This window comes from Leucoraja erinacea, chromosome 1 (genome assembly GCF_028641065.1).
Source record: "Leucoraja erinacea ecotype New England chromosome 1, Leri_hhj_1, whole genome shotgun sequence".
NCBI classification, from domain to species: domain Eukaryota; kingdom Metazoa; phylum Chordata; class Chondrichthyes; order Rajiformes; family Rajidae; genus Leucoraja; species Leucoraja erinaceus.
The window spans coordinates 125,864,573-125,883,683 of NC_073377.1; the positions used below are offsets into that span (position 1 = coordinate 125,864,573).

Genomic DNA, 19,111 nt, shown 5'->3' on the forward strand with positions numbered 1-19,111 from the left:
TTGGTTTAATAAGCAAGATTAGATGAAATGCAGGTGGTCTGTGGTTTGGGCAATGGTTTGGAGAAGTGAGAATTGGAGAGCAGAGTTCTCCAAAGTGTTTTTTTTAAAGTTCCTCCTTTGAGTATTACTAGAAAGCCAATCAGAAGGACTACTCACCTTGAGAATAGACACACCAATGAACCAGCATGCTTTCTTTATATTGTGCTTATTTTTTAATTTACTTTTATTTCTCATCTCCTGTGGTGTGCTCACTACAGGAAGTTTTAGAAATTTTAAGTCTGAAGTCAAATGGCTCAGGATTGGTATTGAAATACTCAAGAGACAGAAAGTTATCTTTAAGAGTTAATTGTAGAATTGGAATGAAATGTAGGTGCCGACTTCACTTTATGTCGGGAAATAAATCAGTGATTATTTTTTTTCTTAATTGATGTCCCATTTTGTCTGTTTGTTGTTTTAACCTGCGAAAAGCTGCTTATTATTCGAGGTCTTGCTTGTCAACAAACCGATTCTTCCTCCTCGACCAAGGCAATTCTTAAGGGGCAAGGTTTCTGTTCAATTCGGTGCATTCTGATCTGACAGATGAGGTCTATCAGACCAGCGGACTGCCACAGTGGGTGCTTGACAGGACAGGTGGGCATTTTGCGAGGTGTTGAGATCCGGTTGTTAAAAAAAAGACTCGGTGCTGGAGTAACTCAGTGGGTCAAGCAACATAGACACAAAATGCTGAAGTAACTCAGTGGGACAGGCAGCATCTTTGGATAGAAGCATTGACAATAGGTGCAGGAGTAGGCCATTTGGCCCTTTGAGCCAGCAAGAAGGAATGGGTGACATTTCAGGTTGAGACCCTGCTTCAGACTGAGTCAGGGGAGAGGGAGTTACTGAGATAAGGAAGTGTAAGGTGTGAAAATGAGACAAAGGTGATGCGTATCCAAGGAGAATGTAGAATAGACCATTGTTAGCTGAGTGAAGATAACAACAAAGCAGAGACAAGAATGTAATCAAGGACATTCAGACTGGTTGGAGAAGTGGGAAGGGGGGAGGGATGGAGAGCAAGGGTTACTTGGAGAAGTCAATATTCATACTGCTGGGGTGTAAGCTGCCCAAGCGAAATACGAGGTGTTCCACCAATTTGCGCTGGGCATCACTGTGGCAATGGAGGAGGCCCAGGACAGAAAGGTCAGTGTGGGAATGGGAGGGGGAGTTAAAGTGTTTAGTACTGGGAGATCAGGTAGGTTTAGGTGGACTGAGCGGAGGTGTTCAGCAAAACGATCGTCAAGCCTGTGTTGTTCTTGCGAGCAACTTCACTGGAGAGAATGGATAGGTGACGTTTCGGGGCAGGATCTTCCTTCAGAGCTCCTTCTGTTGTTTTTTGCTGGGCTTGAAGTTCTCACAACCATCCCAAATGCTCCTCGCAGATTGAGTGGTCACGAGTCTAAGATTCCCAAGAGCGGGTGAGGACGTTGCCTTTTTTGAGATCCCTTAAGTCTTTATCTTGCTTTACAACATATGAAAACAGGCATGTAATTGATGTGGTATGCCCAGTGAAATAAGGGTTTCACTGTTTGCCCTGGCGAGGACGATAGTTCATTTATGTTACTGGAATCTCTCCAGTGCTTTGCTATCTCAGAGGCAGACAGGAGAATCGGTATCACTGCTGCCTGATAGATCGTGAGCATTATGCCCAACTTGTAGTCTTGATCTTCAGGCATTGCTTCTGAAGATGATGATGAATTTACATTTGTTGCTTGCCTTTTCCTTAAGGTCGTTCCCAGGATATGGGAAGTGGTCCCCATTTTCCATGGTCTTGCTGTGGGTCTTTATTGTCAAAGGTTGTTATTGTATAATGGAGGTTGGTAGAGGGTCATTGTTTTGCACATGTTAAGAGCAAGATCAATTCTTCCGTCTGCTTTGATAAATGAATCCATGATGTCTTTGGTTCAGCACATGAAAGGACACATGGATAAGGACTGTTTGTTTATCATACCCTGATGATTGAAGTTGGGATGACCAACGGGAGACGTAAAGATGAACAGGAGTGTGAATGAATGAGGAATGTATTAGTGCCATCTGCTCTTTACCAAACATAGATTCAGTATAGTCTGAAGAAGGGTCCTGACCCGAAACGTCACCTATCCATCATCTTATCGAGTCCACACACAAGATTAGAAGTTGTTCAGCCAGAGCTGAAGTTCTTCAGAGAAACGGGCTGAGTTACTCCAGCACTTTCTGTCTTTTTTTTACAGATTCAGTATACCTGAGGTGGATTGTTAATGAGAAATTTAAAGTTAAAGAAAACAAGGACTTGCTGTTTTCTATATCTATCATTGCTGTTGTGTTGAACTTTTGCATGAGGCGATGTGGATTTTATCAGATTAAACCACGGTCTAAAAAAACCCAAATTTAAACTTTGATGTTTGTAGTGACCTGTGAAATAGCAGCATGTCGGTGCGTTGAGTAGAATTGCGAGGGGTGGGCTGTACGTGGCGAGTGGAGTCGGTGTTTTGAATAGTTTCTTACATTGTGTAATTAAAGGATTAGTCCACGATAACTGTTCGAAGAAACATATTTATTTTGGAGGAAATGGAAAGCTAATTACAGAAAAAAATGTCAGCATTACTATCATTTCTATAATCTGAGAATATTAAACATTACAGAGCATTGGTTTTCCTTGAAATCCATGATAAGTCTTTGAACTTTGATTGGTATTGACAGCACCATTGAAGTTGGTGGAGATAAGTTATGGAAATTGGTTTACTGAGTTGCTTTTGGTATTTCCTTCTATCAGCCCTGGCCTTTGTGAGAAGGGATGCAGTGGTCATGATACTGATGTTGGCTTCTCTCCAGTCTTCAGTACTGCAGCAAATCAGCCATAAGCTGCACCTGAATTAATTGCTTTTCCTCCTTCAGAATTCAATGTTGTATGAGATTGTTTGCTCAATAAATTGAAAGGATATAAGCCTCTGGGAGCTTAATGTTTCCTGCCATTTTCGTATAAGTAGATTTACAGAATTGGAGCTTGTGCTTTATTGGATGCCATTCTTTGGGGCAATGCTTATGAAATCAGCATTTTAAATAGTAATATGGAGAAATCACCAGTGATTAAACGGCAAACTTCAGTGTTGGTCTCCTGACTTGTTTCTGCTCCGTGACAGCCTATTTTCATCAAATGTTGTTGCTTGCAGATGTTTTTGTTCGGCTTTATGTAGTGTGGATTTACTGAGCTAAATGTTGCTCAGTATTGTGATTTCAACTTTATTGACAATACTTTGTTATCGAATGAGTATGCAAGATTGAAAACAGGTATCACTCAGCTTTTAGAAACAAGGAACTGCAGATGCTGGCTTACCAAGGAAAGACACAAAGTGCTGGAATAACTTAGCGGGTCAGGCAGGCAGCATCCCAGGGGAACATGGATAGGTGACATTTCGGGTTGGGAACCTTCTTCAGAATGATTACAGGGGTAGGGGGCAAGGGTGGGTTTGATTCCGTATTCATGCTTCTTGTGATTGAGAGAGCGATTGCAATAACTAAATGATGATCTTGACATTATCATCACTGCATTTGAGTTGTAGTTGAGGATGTATTTTTTGAGTTATTGCATTCTCAGGACGTGGAATTTTCCAACAAGAAAAAAGGATGTTTGTCCGGCCTTGTCTTTGTGAAAGTTAATACTCTGCACAGTCTTGTCTCATCTCATTCTAATGCCACATACTTCATTCTTTTCTCAAGCTTCTCCGTCATAACGCCCTGTGCTTAATATCTGTCTTCCCCTTAAACGCTCCCTTGCTGATTGCCTCGGTCACCTAATTAAAATTCCACATTTCATCAATCTGAGCAAAATCAGCTGATGATAGCACTCCATGGAATTCTGGTCAACCTATGGATGGTTGGGAAATATCACCGTATAAGCAAGTTAGAAACACCATGTGAATTATCTCTTCATGACTAGGTCTAATGTCTTTAACGACCTCCAACATCATGAAGTATTCTACAGTTGCCATGCACACTTGGAGAAAACATGACTGCAATTTGTAGAGGGAGTTGGTCGAGGGAGAAATAGTGTACATGATGACTGCTGGAACACTCTCATTCTACTTGCGGGAAGGTGCAATAGAATCTCATGTGTTCACCTCGGGATGCAGGTGGCAACGGTTTAACTCTTTAATCTGACGATAACAGCCCTCTTTGATATTACAAGAGAATGCTTTCCAGTCAAAGATGCCATCATCAGTCAGGTCTTTGTACTTTTGTCTCTGGAGTGAGATTCGAAGGGGCAACCTTTGTACTCAGAAATAAAATTGCTACTCCTGAGCCACGGCTTGTACCCAAATGCCAAGTGGCAACTTTGGAACTGTGCAAAATCTCATCCTGAAACATCGTAATGCCAATCCTTTTCTCTGCAATGATATTGGTTGGTGTAACATACAAAAATGAAGACTACAACCCTGACTATATGATGCATTCAATTAAAGCATGCACAGCACAAATTATCCTGCAAGCTGCTTGGAAAACTAAACAAATGAAAAATGAATGACTTATTACTCTATGGGGTAAACGCCAGAAATTCTACATTTCACAATTCATGCTTTTCATTTCTGTGGAATTTTTCCCCATTTTACAACTTTTCTGAAGTTATTTAAATAGAACTTACCAAGGTTGAAAATTGGATAACACTTTCTTACTGCTACAATTTGACAATATTCAACTATAGAGGCTGATATTGCATATTTAATGTCAGAAAAAATAGCTATTTGTGTTTGTTTTCTTGGAATCATTTTTCACTGCCATCTGTTGCCATGCATTACCACCACCTTTGCAAAAGATTGAAGAATAAATGCTTTCATTGAATGTTAAAAGTTAAAGTTTGGGCGTAATGTAATGCAAAATACAGGCCTTCAAGGAATATGACACCATCTAAATAATGTGTGTGCTTTGTTTGTAGGTGTGCCTTCAGCATTCCCATCATCAGATGCTTTATTCCTTGGTTGGCTGGCACAATCACATCCGGTTTCCAACACGGGTGGTTTACAATGGAAGTTGAATAGAGAACTGGAGACGAGCCAACATCCTGATAAAGTCTGGCGTGAAAGGAGTTCTCGGTTGAGTGGCAGAATGCAAAGCCACACTGAATCTGCTAAACAGAGCTTATTGAAACAATCAAATCGATCCAGTGAATGCAAAAACACACCCAACCTTCACAGGGTCAGGGAGGATTATTCCAGCCCAAGCCTCCTTCTGCCATATGACATGATTCGTGGTGAGGTCAGAGGTAATACTTGTGAGAGGAATGATGGTCTGACTACCACTGACCACAGGAAGAAAACTGACGTCAGTAGACGTAGTACAGGAGGTAAAACTGAATCGAGAGAGAGAGCTTGTTCAAAACGTGACAAATCTTACATGTCTGCAGATTTGACCTTACGGCAGTCTGAAAACAAGCGAGCTTTGTGCGCCACTGTGTGTAAAGTTCCCTCCGTTAGTATTCGGAGGTTATCTGGGGATGGCAGTCACATGCACACCAAATTTAACGGTACCTTGAGTAAGGTAGCGTGCAATCAGTCCGCTGTTCCTCCTGGACCACAAGTGCCTACAACACCTACGAGTCCAGTGAAAAACTGGGGTGGGTTCAAAATCCCCAAAAAGGGAGAAAGGAAGCAGCATGAGGAGAGACCGGAGGCTTGCAGGCAGATCTCCGAAACCACCCAATACCAGCGAACCTCGCCCAAGGAGAGAACCAAGGTGAGACTGCTGCCAGACAGTGAGAACGATGGCTACAGTCCAGACGTTGAGATGAGTGATTCGGAAACAGAGTCAGACAATTGCAAGCCACAGCGGCTGAACTCAAATAGTGAACAGGAGGTATGGGACAGATATTATTCGAAGAAGCATCCTGGTCTCCTGATCTGGGGTTGTGGGGTCGGGGTGCGGCCGTAGAAGTCAACTCCTTGTCTGATAACCATTACCAGTCGCAACAATATTTTATCTACATGTCTCGTTGTGATACAATGTTTCTTCAGGCCAAGTATTGGTACGCAGGGACATTTCCTGTCGTGGAATGTTTTGTCAATAAAACACTTGTGTTTAAGTCACATGCTACAATTTTGCAGCTAATGAATCTGCCCCATGTATAGTTACCAGATAGACCTTTTGCAAAGATTATTGGGGAGTAACTAGATAATTAACATGTCAGCTTTAAAGATTAAAAACCTTAAACACTTTACAAAAACATTTCAAAAATAATAAATTTAGGATATCAGTGGTTGAACAGTTAGTGTACCACATTTCATTACTGTTTATTTTTTTAAAGCATGATTTAAAAAAAGTTTAAAATAACTTAAAAAAATCATTAGGCCTTGTGATAGGTCAGACCAGACTTTATCTAGTATTCTGAATAAAAACAGACTGCAAAGTAAATGCAGCAAATTCTGTGCCTCAGCAGATGTAACTTTCATTTCAGTAAATTGATGAAAACCCAGTGTTCAGCAGTATTAGATTGTAATTACAAAGTTCTTCAAAGTATTCACTGGTCAGGGTGAACCACACTAAGCAGTGAACGCAGAGAGGTTCAGATAGACAGAACTTGCAAGGAGTCCTGTATGCTTCATAAATTCTGCAATATGTACATGCAAGGATTGCTTGCAACTTAATCAAGGATGGCTTGTCACTTAATGAGTATGTGAAGTTGTTACATGATTCCCCCCCCCCCCAGAATTTTGCGATGTACCCCATTTTTTTCCTTCCTGAAAAACTGGAGCACAACTCATTTAATATGTGATAATATGGAAGATTATTACGCTTTTATCGTTTTAAAAGATCACATGTCTGTTCCTTGCAGGTATTACCAATATTTTAGACTGATCTTTTAAATGCTATTGACTCATTCCACATACTTGAATCAGCTGGCACTTGTATTGAATCTGCAGTTGGGCAGGATATGTAATGCAGAAATAGCCCAGTCCAACAATTAAGCAGAAGGGATGAGGCGAAAACTACAGAATTGTCAAGACATTTTTCGTTTTGAGTTTTGTTTTGAACAATGGATTGAAAATGTTTAGAGAAGATATGGGGCTAATGTGGGCAGATGGGGCAACTTGGTCGGTATGGGCAAGTTGGGCCGAATGGCCTGTTGCTTATTTCTGAACTGTATGACTAATGGGGAATGGGATGCATTATCCATTGGGGTTGCAGCATCAGTATTAGCACGAGGGGCCAGAGCATTTCCAATTCGCCATTTTGAATTGTCCCCCTCTGAAAGTCTAACCTGCAACAAAATTGGATAAGCGACAGTAGAAAACTGTTACTTTTGTATTCATTAGTGATCCACATGAGTCTTTGTTTAAAATTTGTACAAGTGAAGGGGTACAAAAGCAGCACTAAAAAAAGATTTTTTAAGGCAACTTAATTTTTAACCTTTGTAATCCAATTTTTAATTTAGTTACTGGACATTCCTTTTTGCTTTAAATTTTGGTACAGTTTACCTGGGATTATGTGCAGTGAGGGATGGGCTTGACCAAACATGAATCCCATTATGGATTAGTAAAAGGATTCAACGTCTCAGACAAACCCACTGTTGTTATTCTCAAAGAAACGTCAACATCGTACCCCCATATACGTTTTAAAACACACAATGGCCATATTTAGTAAATTGTGGGGAAACCTATTTAAGCTAAAAATCTCAAAATCTTAATACATAGTGTTGCATGCACTGTATTGAATTATGTCCTGCTCGTGCTGTAATGCATTTGAAAATATAGACACTATCAATATTGAACATGTATATTTAATTTTATTAAGTGGCCTTTTCTAATCTTTATTCAGTGCAATAGCTATGTGTTTATTTTTAAAAATTGTAGAAAAGTATTTTGCTTACATGTTTGACATGAGTATTTATGCATCTTGGACATGCAACTTAGTTTGAAATATTTGCAGCATTTTAATTTTTGTTAGTGTTTAACATGCAGGTATCATCGCATTGTGCTGTACATAAGAAATGTTTGTTAATTTTATGCCTAACTGATTTACACCTGCACTAAATAATCTTTTGGGTAGAGATAGTCAGCAAATTAATAGTTTGAGTACAATGGTATGTTTGATGACCATAACTTAGACTGATAGTTTCAAGTTAAAATTTATTTTCCCCATATTGTGTTTAAATTATGAGTTTCATGTGATATAGACTGTAGTTTAACATTAGGCTAGTTGAGCTACTGTGTAGTTGCTACTGGTATGCATATATAGTTTTACACTAAAGTGATATAAAAGGGACAGTTTTTACACATCCCCTTTCTGATTGTTCCGTACAGACCTGCTGAACAAACTTTGCAGTGTGGTGTTGTACAGAAGAAATCTATCACCATGTGCCTAGCAAAGTTTAACTGGTGTCCATTTAGTTACAAAGAGCATGAAAATAAAAGGATAAATAAAATTTATACAGAGATTACTATTTTAAATTACCTGGCTCTTTGATGTATTTATTTTTCTTGTAAAATATTTATAAAACTACTTTTAAAAGATAAAGTTCTGTTCTGTGAATGTTGAAAATACTTAGATGAATTGTGCCTTTTTGTGTTTGATATGTTGAGTTTACATCAGTAGTATGAGACTAGTACAACAATCTGTAAAATATTTCTCAGAATTAAATCTCACCTGGAACCAACAGAAAGAGACACATGGGCTTCTTTGTGGGTCTGTGTAGGCCAGAATAAAAATAAGGGTCTGCACACTGTCTTTTATGTATCTGGAATGTTTTCATAAATTGAGATTTTCATAATTACAATGAATCTGGGCTTTAAGGCAGTGCTATTATAAAATACACTATCTAAATATGTTGGGTCTGGGAAAATCATTCTTCTCAAAGATTGTTCTATACATTTCCTATGCAAAGCAACACAACAGAATCTTAAGTTATTTAATTCAAATATGCTTTCTCTGCCAGATGTTAATTCCCTTTTATGGCAACATCTGGTGTTGTAGGCTGAAACATTGTAGGTTTCTAATTCTTGTATAGAAAACCTTTTTTTTACAAGTACTGCGGGAGCACTGAAATAAGGCACTGTGCTTTAGAAGACATATGTACCAGTCTGCACCATGCAATAAATGTATATGTTTGTTTTCTCCCCAGTAAAGTTGAACTACAATATACATTTTTGAGATGTGTGTTTTATCGTTAAGATTTTGGTAATCTCACTACTATTTACAGGTAAATGACATAAATATTTATTGTACTTCAAGAGATCTAAGAAAAATTAATGGCAAATGAACCGAGTCTTGGTTTATTATTGTCACGTGTACCAAAACTAGAACCAAGATAGAAAATTGGAGACTTGGTGCTTCATAGCAAACTTGCAGGTACATTTTACAAAGCATTTTCCTAAGAAATGTATTTTGAACAAACATAACAGTATCCAATATAAATTGTGTTAGGTTTCTAAAAAAAAATTACAGCATACAACTCTGGCTCAAAAGCATTCGATTCCATCCTGGAAATTTGACAAATTGTCCATGGCTTTCAATTTTTTGGATACCATTGCACACCTTTTGAAACAGAAATAATGCTGTCAATTGCAAATTGCTCCAATTTGTGAGCCCACACGTTGAGGCCGAGTACAAGTTGCACAATTTGAACCTGCAGAATTTCTATTTACCTGTCATCACCATCTATAGCATAAGACATGACATTTGTATTTAAACAGAAACACTGATTTATTCAGTATGTGAAATACACACACATGTGTAAAAGGGAAAATGGGCCAAGATAGCCCTCCCAAACACGCAATAAAACTAGTGTTTGTAAATGTATTATCTCCAAAAAAGATACCTTGCTCAAAATTATGCAGAGCTACTTTCACTGTGATCAGAAAATTTGCAGTGCCCAAAAAAGCCATTTGGACCATACTGTCCAAAAATTGATAATTTGGGTTAATCCCACTTTGTAGTGTTCCTTCTCCACCACCTTTTCATTCAAGTGGGAAAAATATTGCCTCACCTCGCCAGCCCTTCTACTGATTCACAGGAGTTCGGGCATGTTACTTTGAATTTTATGTTATAAGTCTCAGAATAGAGTGGTTTAGAGTTTCACGGAGGTCACATTGTGCAGAGTTCAAACCTTTTTTGTTTTCAATCTTCGAATTCTGAAAGATTAACAAACCACTACTGGTTTTCATGTGCTCTGGTGACAAGATTAAGACAAATGGGCACCAAACAAAACTCCAACATTTCGGCAGAACCCCATTAGATTTATCATTTCATGAACAAACTTCATCTATCTATAAATTGGATGGGATGTTTCGTCCAACACTGTCAATCCATATAGCAGGAGCTTTAATTCAGGTGATGGCTTGTAATGCAGACCTGGATTTATTTTTGGTCATTTTGACAGATTATACTATTGCACAGGTTAACTGCTTATTTCCGCTGGAAGATGGGAGTTCAAGTACTTAATGATTTATAATGCTTTCCAAATCAAAAAGCGTGTCGGCTTTTCTTCTCTGTGATGCCACTGTGCTGAGCTGTAGTAAAACAAAATTCAAAGTCATAATCCAGGTCGTCCAAGTTTTATTCTACTGACTATTCACGTTTGTCAGCAGAGAAACGGAAGATGACAGTGTTATTGAGTGATGTTTACTGAGGTTTTGGCAATATCTTTTTGCTCCATTTCTTATTCAATATAAAAAGGGTGAATTCTAAATGAGGCAAGAATGGCTGTTCTTGGTGATGAGGCATCACTGACTGACTCAAGGGGTCTTGTAGAGTAGAATGAGGAACAAGGGAAAACTCCCTACTACAAGAAGTCACATCTAACCCAAGAGGAAGGATGATCAATGACCACTGGAGATCCTTGGGGCAGCTTCATGAATACAACTGCTATGGCTGTTTCATTAATTACCTCCCTTTCATCACCAGATAAGTAGGGTCGCTACAGAAAGAACAATACTCTATTCCAGTGAAATTCCCCAATGACCATCACTTGTACGGGTAACACAACTTTTAAATCACTTCCCATAGTGTTCAGTGGCTCTGCCAGTGCTAGATCTTGACTATCAATATTCTAGGGATTATCAGGAACCAAAAGTTCAATTGGAACAGCTACACCAAATACTGTGGCTGTAAGGATAAGGCTGTCCCTTTGGGCATTGACCACTCCGATCATTCTTCCTTCCTTCCTTCCTTCACCCCAGCAGTGAACTTTAGCAGCAATGTACATAACCTGCCCCATCCTGGATTGCAACAGACCATACTATACATAGGAAGGTGGGACAATAAGTTCTTGCTCTGAGAGAAGCTCTTGGTTTATTATTGTCACGAGCACAGAGATACAATGAAAAACGTTATCTATGTACTATTCAGGCAGGTTATGCCATAGTGGAAAACAACAGGTAGTGCCAAAACAAAGCTTGAAATGTACATTGACAATTCCCGATACCCATTCTCTTCTCGTAGCCCGGCCAATTCTTCCCTTTCATGTACTGATACAATCTCTTCTGAACACTACAATTGATTCTGTCACCTATACCATCTGTTATTGCCACCCCTGTGAATTACAGGCCCTTCGGCCTACTGATTCCATGCTGACCAGCGATCACCCCATACACTAGTACTATCCTACACACTAGCAAAAAATCACAATTTTTATCAAAGCTAATTTACCTACAAACCTGTACGTTTTTGGAGTGTAGGAGGAAATCGGACCACATGCAGTAAAGCCACACAGTCAAAGGAAGAACATACAAACTCTGTACAGACAGCACGCGTTGTCAAGATTGAACCTGGGTCTCTGGCGCTGTAACAACTCTACTGCTGCGCCATCCTGATATCTGAAGTAGAATCCCAACTATATGAATATCCACATCTCATGTACATCCCTGGAAACATTTTGGTAAATTTCTTCTGCACCCTCTCCTAAGCCTTCACGTCTTCCTTAAATGTGGTGTCTGGAACTGATGACTAAACTTCAGATAAGGCAATGGCTGAACCAGTGTTACCTAAAATTCATCTTGATTTGCTGAATACCTACAAATAGGATTCCAGTTACAATTTATAAAAAACAAAACAATCTCTTCTTACAATTTTTTATCATGTTCACACACCTTTAAATGATTCTTCTGAATAAGCAACTCTGGCTTCTACTTCTTAACTCTTATGGAAATGCATTAACACTATGGCTGAAATGGTGCCACTGAAGGCTTCCCATCAGTCAATTAGTCTTGCAAAGCAGATTTATTTCCAATTACCCAGGCTATATTTGTTCCCCTCCCACTGAAAGTGACCTTCCTCCAGTTAGCTGTTTTGACCTTGGAGTACTCTATATCATGCTGTGATATTATAATCACTGCTCCCCCCCCCCCCCCCCACCCATTGATCCTTACTTCAACAGGCCCTGCTCACTTCCAGGGACCAACATTCCTATCACGTCTTTGGGCCAGAAAAATACTGCTCTGAATACATTTACGAAACTACCTGCTTTTTGCCCATAATGCCATTTCTGAACCATGTTGTAAATTGTATAGCAAAGTCACTGTGGCTTTTGTATTTGTGAAATTCCCTCCAAACTTGCTTCTTAATATCCTTTCCATTAAGTAGCAGTCTAAAATAGTCTTAGTACAGTAGAATCTCCATTGTTTCTTAAAACAACAAATACATTCTATCAATTATTCCAGAACACATTCCCTTTCTCTGTGCAATATCCTCATCCATCAATGCCATTTGCCATTTCTAAAACCATTTGAAGCCAATGAAGCTTCCAATGGCCATTTTCTCTGTAATTAATACTCTGTATTTATGGCAAAAAAGGAGAAAACATCTTTTAACTCAAAGTTTAAATGACCACTGTTGTTGTTAACCAGAATATCTGATGAAGTGTCGTTTACCTTTTGGTAGGCTGTAGCCGCTCTGTGTTCAGAGTGAGTCAGCCGCCTTTGAAGTCTGTTAATGTTTTCCTGATTTTCCGACAGCTGTTTTTGATACTGTTCCAAATAAAAATGGAAATGTGTAAAAGATGCATTTTTGCTAAGAAAGGAAAATGAATCAAAAAGCTTTCATGATAATAAAGATTTTAAAACCTTGTAAATTAATGTAATCTTTATTAAATATGAATGGAAAACATAATAGATCCCAGCGGTAGAAGAAATGATGAAAGAAAAATATAGTAGTCCATAAATGGTATGGACCTTTCATTATCAGTGTGAAAAAGGGATGGGGTGGAAGTTACAATTTGCTATAAATTATTGGATGATTTATGTTGATTAGCACTGTTTAAAAACTGGAAGAATTACCTACTTCCACACCGATACATAAAATACTCCCCATACATAAAATCAATTTTTGGTCATGGCCACTTTTGGGTGAGTAATTCATATTATATAGACTCTGTTATTAGTAAATATTTATGGTCCTCATGTGCCACATTTCACTGGTGGCCGGGAAATGCAGCAGAAATCTGTCGTTCTTAATGCTTTAAAAACAAATCCTCTCCGTCTCTTCTTCCTTTTTATCCTTCAGTCTCATTCAATTATTGTCTCCATCTATTTATTGTTCTTTCCTTTCAATGGTTCAGGAGTTAGGCTATTAGTTCCACCTTTAGTAGACCTGTTACATATAATCAATTTTCCTCCCTACAGTCAAATGAGGTGAAAAAAATGTAACAGTGATGTAAACATTTCAAACAGTAACAAACTCCATCAGATTCACTAGTCCAGAAATGTTCGGGCAAAATGTTTTCTTGTGGAGAAAGATCGTTAACTTTTTCTCGTGGAATTGTAAACAACAATTCCCCAGCATTTGAATTGTAATATGACCTCAAAGGATTAGATAAACTGATGGCAAGTATATACATTAAATATCAATTCAGCAAATATATTCATGAATCAAGTTAAAATAAAATAAAATTCTAATAACAGAAAAGAAAGAAACTCTCCCGGCTCGTACTACTTGTTCCTTCTGCTGCAATAGCAAATTAACTTTTCCACAAACCATTTGATAGTTTATTGCTGAATTCTGAAGATAAATCAAAATAAAGGCAATTACGGATAAAATTGCAGTAAAACATTTAGCATTTGAAGAGAAATTAAAAAGAACTACAGCAACAAGGAACCAGATGCTGGTTTACACAAAAAGATACAAAGTACTGGAGAACAGCAGATGCTTTGAGTGGGAAAAAATGTTAAAACTTCTTCAATGTGTAGCCACAATGTATAAGCACAATGCAAGGATTAAGGGCAATGTACCCACTCTTCTGCGCAAGGAGATGGACTCAATTTAAATACTGTCTGCAGATGTGGAGACACAAGTTGCTTAAGATCATACCATGTGAAAATGTTTAAATTCAAATTTATACCACCAGGTTCATATTTAGGTATCAAAGCTATGAACAACAGACTAGCGAACAATAAATCATGTAATTCTTAACATGTGCATACATAATTGGAAAATTACAGCCCAATTTCAGATGTTTCACTGTGAGTAATCTGTATTGATTGCTACTTATATTGGGAATATCACTAATACTATTATAAGGGATAATTCAGGTAGTGCAGATGATGAAAATGTATTTGCTGTATATGGATAATATACTTTTCTCAGTGGTTTTTAAAAGTTCAAATCTAGCTCAAAAAGTTAAGACTTTATATTCAGGGGACATCAAATGACGTGGGTACCAAGCTTAAATAACAATGATAATTCCAACTCTTAAATGCTAAATAAATCTGCCATTGATTAGTTGTGATTTAGATCAATCACCTCACCTCTGCCACTTTCTCATGTGTAACCTCCAGCTGGCAAACCAATTCCTGGGAGTGCTGTTTTTGTCGACTGAGCTCTGTCCTGCCAACGGAAGGAATGAAAGGAGTATTTAATGTGTATTATTTATCTCAGAAATTAATATTCCCAACCTGTCTAGGCTACAACAAGAGGTTGAGATGATTATTATCACAATACCTTAAAAAGAGTCAAATAGCATCATTTGAAATATTTCGACTTTACGGAGATGAAAACAAAATGGAGTGCCGGTTTTATTTTCAGCATCTGCAATTCATCAACAAAATTTGGATTTGCTTTATTTTAAACAAAGGTTTGCTACCAATTATGTTAAAAAAGTAAAACGCGCATAATACACTGTGAGGGTTTCATACAGACATAGAAACCAATACAAATCCATTGTAAACATTACAAAAAATTCATTGAATTCTAACTTAATGACATACTCAATTTAAAGAAATATTTAGCTTATGTCAATATATAGTCAATTTAATTGTCATTTGGACCCCTTGAGGTCCAAACAAAATGCTGTTTCTGCAGCCATACATTACAAAACAAATAGACCCCAGACACAACATAATTTACATTTTGGATTAGAGCTTTCTGGTTAGGGACCAAATCCAAGCATTCGTCACGCAAATTCATATTCTATAAATTTTCTGATTGCATGCTCATAAAAATCTCACAAATAGGCTGGGATTGGGAGCAGTTGTCATGCAATATTTAAAGTTTTTCACTAAGCAAGACCCTATGCTGCAAAATAGTTGTTATTGATGAATGCAAAATATAGAGCCCTAGAAAACTTCAGAAAAACACAAGAGAGAGAGAGAGAGATCCTAGCCAAGCGGGTGAATAGATAACAAATGTAGTTGAAAATAAAGTAGTATGTTGAAAATGTTGGGAAAAATAAAATAGCATGTTCAAACGGGAAAGTTATTTTTGTCTCAAAGCGAAAGTGCAGTTGAAAAGGCCACCTGGCAAATGATTTCAGACTGTGTGCAGGGATAGTGCTTACATAAACAAGAAAACAGAACCATATTATAGCATAGGAGGCAACGATTCTAGCACTCAAGGCCATCTTGTTTCTTTGTTGCACAATCTGGTCAGTTACACATGGAAGCCAGCCTGGTGTTTGGGTGATATATGTACAGTTTGAACATCATTGAAATAAACTGCTTATAGCCTCCCCCCCCCCCCACCTCCTTCTAAACCTTTAAAAGGTCTAAGTAGGTATAATTCACTTACTTCAGGCTGTTTTGTTTAGTTTCAAATGCTTCAGTTAGTTTCCTGGCTTCATCTCTCCACCGACTGGCTGCTTTCTGCTGTGCTGCTAATAAGTGTTTCAATTCAGTGTTGGAATTGCGACTGGTATCCTCCAGTTCCCTTAGTTGGATTTCGAATCCACGTTCCTTCAGAGAGCACTCATGTTCCAGAGTGGCTACCTACACAAAACAAAATATAGACTAATTTTGGTATATTGCTGCCCCATGTGCATATATTTCTGGATTTAAAATGGTGTAAGGGCACGCAAGTGGTAGAATCTGGGGACAGTTGGTGAGAGAAATCATTGTTGGCAAAAATCAGTTGAGCAATGTAGGTATGTTACAAAACCTACCTGAATCGTCATTAGGAATCTGCCCTCAGCCATGTCGGCGATTTTGGCGCTGTTTGGAGGGGGCGGGTTTAAAACGCGATTTTTACTAGGCTGTACTAATCGCACATGTTCAGCCTAGTAAATCATTAACGAAAAATCGCTGCAAGACCCGGTCGCAAAAGGTATTATTAGTTTTATAGGCCTCGATAATATAGTTCTAATAATTTTAAAATTACTGTCTGATTCCGCAACCTCTAGCAGCCCCAGGGTTTTATAGAGCAAACAATTAAAGGTATGTACCTTATTTTTACATTAAATGGGGCATATATATAACCCTGAATATCAAGTTATCTATAGTGAGTAGCTCATTTTGGGCTTTATATATCCCGCAGTATTTTTCTCGGCATTGGAGGGCACTAATCTATCGCGGTGTCAACGTTCTAAACCAGCGCGTTCCACATGAACCCACTAGAAAGCCGATTTAAATGGGCATTTATTTACAGCAATTGAACACTAAATTCCTTCCATTTGGCCTATAAATTAATGTAAATTAGATATAAAATTCATGTTATATTGTGAATTATTTGTGAATAATCTTTGGACACTTAGGCTATTTAAAAATGTTAATCTTTCCTTAAGAAATGGGCGTTTGACTATCCAAGATCACAGCTTTTTTGTAATGTCCATTGAAAATCAATAGGGAACAAGATGCTAATTTCCGAGTATGAAAATGGTCATAACGTTTTTAATACTTGAGATATGAAAGTGAATTTGGTGTCAAATTAAACTTATTGTTATGCTTTATCTGATGGGATAAATTGCAGACTTGATTTTTTAAATCTCAAAATTTTGTAACATTGCTAAGCAATGGAATTGTTTTTTGAGACACCATGGATTTGATGGGCTGAATGGCCTCTATTATAAGGAAATCAAAAATATGACTTTGCCCTTTTGCACAGTTCATCAGATTGAGCTTCATGCAACTAATCAGAGCAAATTGTTAAGCAAGGCAATTTGCCAATTTGATAGTGTTTATGCATTCAAAAATATTTTGGCCAAGACCAGCAGCAAAGGATTTAGAGTGGTTCCCAATTATGGGTGTCAAGCTGATGGAACCTTAGATGCTGGTGAATTGTTATCAAACATAAATGTGCATAATAAATCTCTGCTCTTCACCACTAATGATTCACATACAGGAAAAACTGAAATGTGCAGTGGAGCAGCTGGTAGAGCTGTTGCCTCACAGGGCCAGAGGCCAGAGTTTGTTCCTGACCTCGGGTGCTCTGTGTGGAATTTGCACTTTCTCCCTGTGACCATGTGGATTTCCTCCAACATCCCGAAGATGTGCAGTAGGTTAAGTCGCCTCTGTAAATTGCCCCGAGTGTTTAGGCAGTAGATACAAAAATGGGATAACATAGAATGAGTGTGAACACGATGGTTGGGGTGGATTTGGTAGTCTGAAGGGCCCGGTTCCACGTATCTCTAAACTTGCAGTATCACACAGAAGACCATCAGAATGCATCCTTTCTCAATTTCAGAAAGGAGAAGTCATGATTACCAAAAGTAACCAACCAACCAAATTGCTCAAACAATTTTGTCTTTACAAAAGACTGCTTGCACAGTTAATTTCCTTTCAGTTTAGTTTAGAGATACAGCAAGTAAACAGTCACTTTAGTCCACTGTGTCTATGCCGTCCATCGATCACTCGTTCATAGCAGTTCTATGTGACCTCACTTTTTCATCCACTCCGGGCAATTTACAGAGGCCAATTAACCTACAAACCCACATGTGTTATGGGATGTGTGAGGAAACCCATGTGGTCACAGGGAATGTGCAAACCTCACACACATACAGCACCCGAGATCAGGATCAATTCAAGATTCAAGAGAGTTTGTCATGTGTCCCTGATCGGACAATGAAATTCTTGCTGTGCTTCAGCACAACAGAACATAGTAGGCATGACCACAGAACAGATCAGTGTGTCCATATACCATTATATAAATATACACACACATGAATAAATAAACTGATAAAGTGCAAATAACAGATAATGGGCTATTAATGTTCAGAGTTTTGTCCGAGGCAAGTGGTTGTGGGGAAGTAGCTATTCCTGAACCTGGTTGTTGCAATCTTCAGGCTCCTGTACCTTCTACCTGAAGGTAGCGGGGAGATGAGTGTGTGGCTGCGATAACTCCCCTCGATGGAAGGAAGGTCAGAGCCGATGATGGACTGGGCAGTGTTTACTACTTTTTGTAGTCTTTTCCTCTCCAGGGCGCTCAAGTTGCCAAACCAAGCCACGATGCAACCAGTCAGCATGCTCTCTACTGTGCACCTGTAGAAGTTAGAAAAGTCCTCCTTGACAAACCGACTCTCCGTCATCTTCTCTGGAAGTAGAGGCGCTGAGGTGCTTTCTTAATAATAGCATCAGTGTTCTCGGACCAGGAAAGATTTTCAGAGATGTGCACACCGAGGAATTTGAAGTTCTTGACCCTTTCAACCATCAACCCGTTGATATAAACGGGGCTGTGGGTCCCCATCCTACTCCTTCCAAAGTCCACAATCAGTCCCTTGGTTTTGCTGGTGTTGAGGGCCAGGTTATTGTGCTGGCACCATATGCAGTCACTCGATCTCTCTTCTATACTCCGACTCATTCCTATCAGTGATACGTCCCACAACAATGGTATCGTCAGCGAACTTGATGATGGAGTTCGCACTATGACCGGCTACGCAGTCATGAGTATAGAGTGAGTACAGCAGGGGGCTGAG

The 19,111-nt window shown here is 38.7% G+C and overlaps 2 protein-coding genes across 5 annotated transcripts in view; one reads left to right on the forward strand and one right to left on the reverse strand.

The window, feature by feature from the left end:
* LOC129701760 (protein Jade-1-like) overlaps window positions 1-9,137 on the forward strand; it is a 138,694-nt gene extending 129,557 nt beyond the window's left edge. For all 4 annotated transcript variants that reach the window (XM_055643193.1, XM_055643200.1, XM_055643182.1 and 1 more), the window contains one exon: window positions 4,943-9,137. In XM_055643193.1, the coding sequence (XP_055499168.1) occupies window positions 4,943-5,934 (992 nt within the window). In that variant the 3' untranslated portion in view covers window positions 5,935-9,137. The remainder of the gene's footprint in view (window positions 1-4,942) is intronic.
* A 983-nt stretch (window positions 9,138-10,120) lies between these two features.
* Window positions 10,121-19,111, reverse strand: part of sclt1 (sodium channel and clathrin linker 1) — a 69,925-nt gene continuing 60,934 nt past the window's right edge. Inside the window, exons 19-22 of the mRNA XM_055643212.1 lie at window positions 15,997-16,193; window positions 14,739-14,817; window positions 12,867-12,962; window positions 10,121-10,508 (exon numbers count right to left, since the gene is read on the reverse strand). Coding sequence (XP_055499187.1) covers window positions 10,437-10,508; window positions 12,867-12,962; window positions 14,739-14,817; window positions 15,997-16,193 — 444 coding nt within the window. The 3' untranslated portion in view covers window positions 10,121-10,436. The remainder of the gene's footprint in view (window positions 10,509-12,866; window positions 12,963-14,738; window positions 14,818-15,996; window positions 16,194-19,111) is intronic.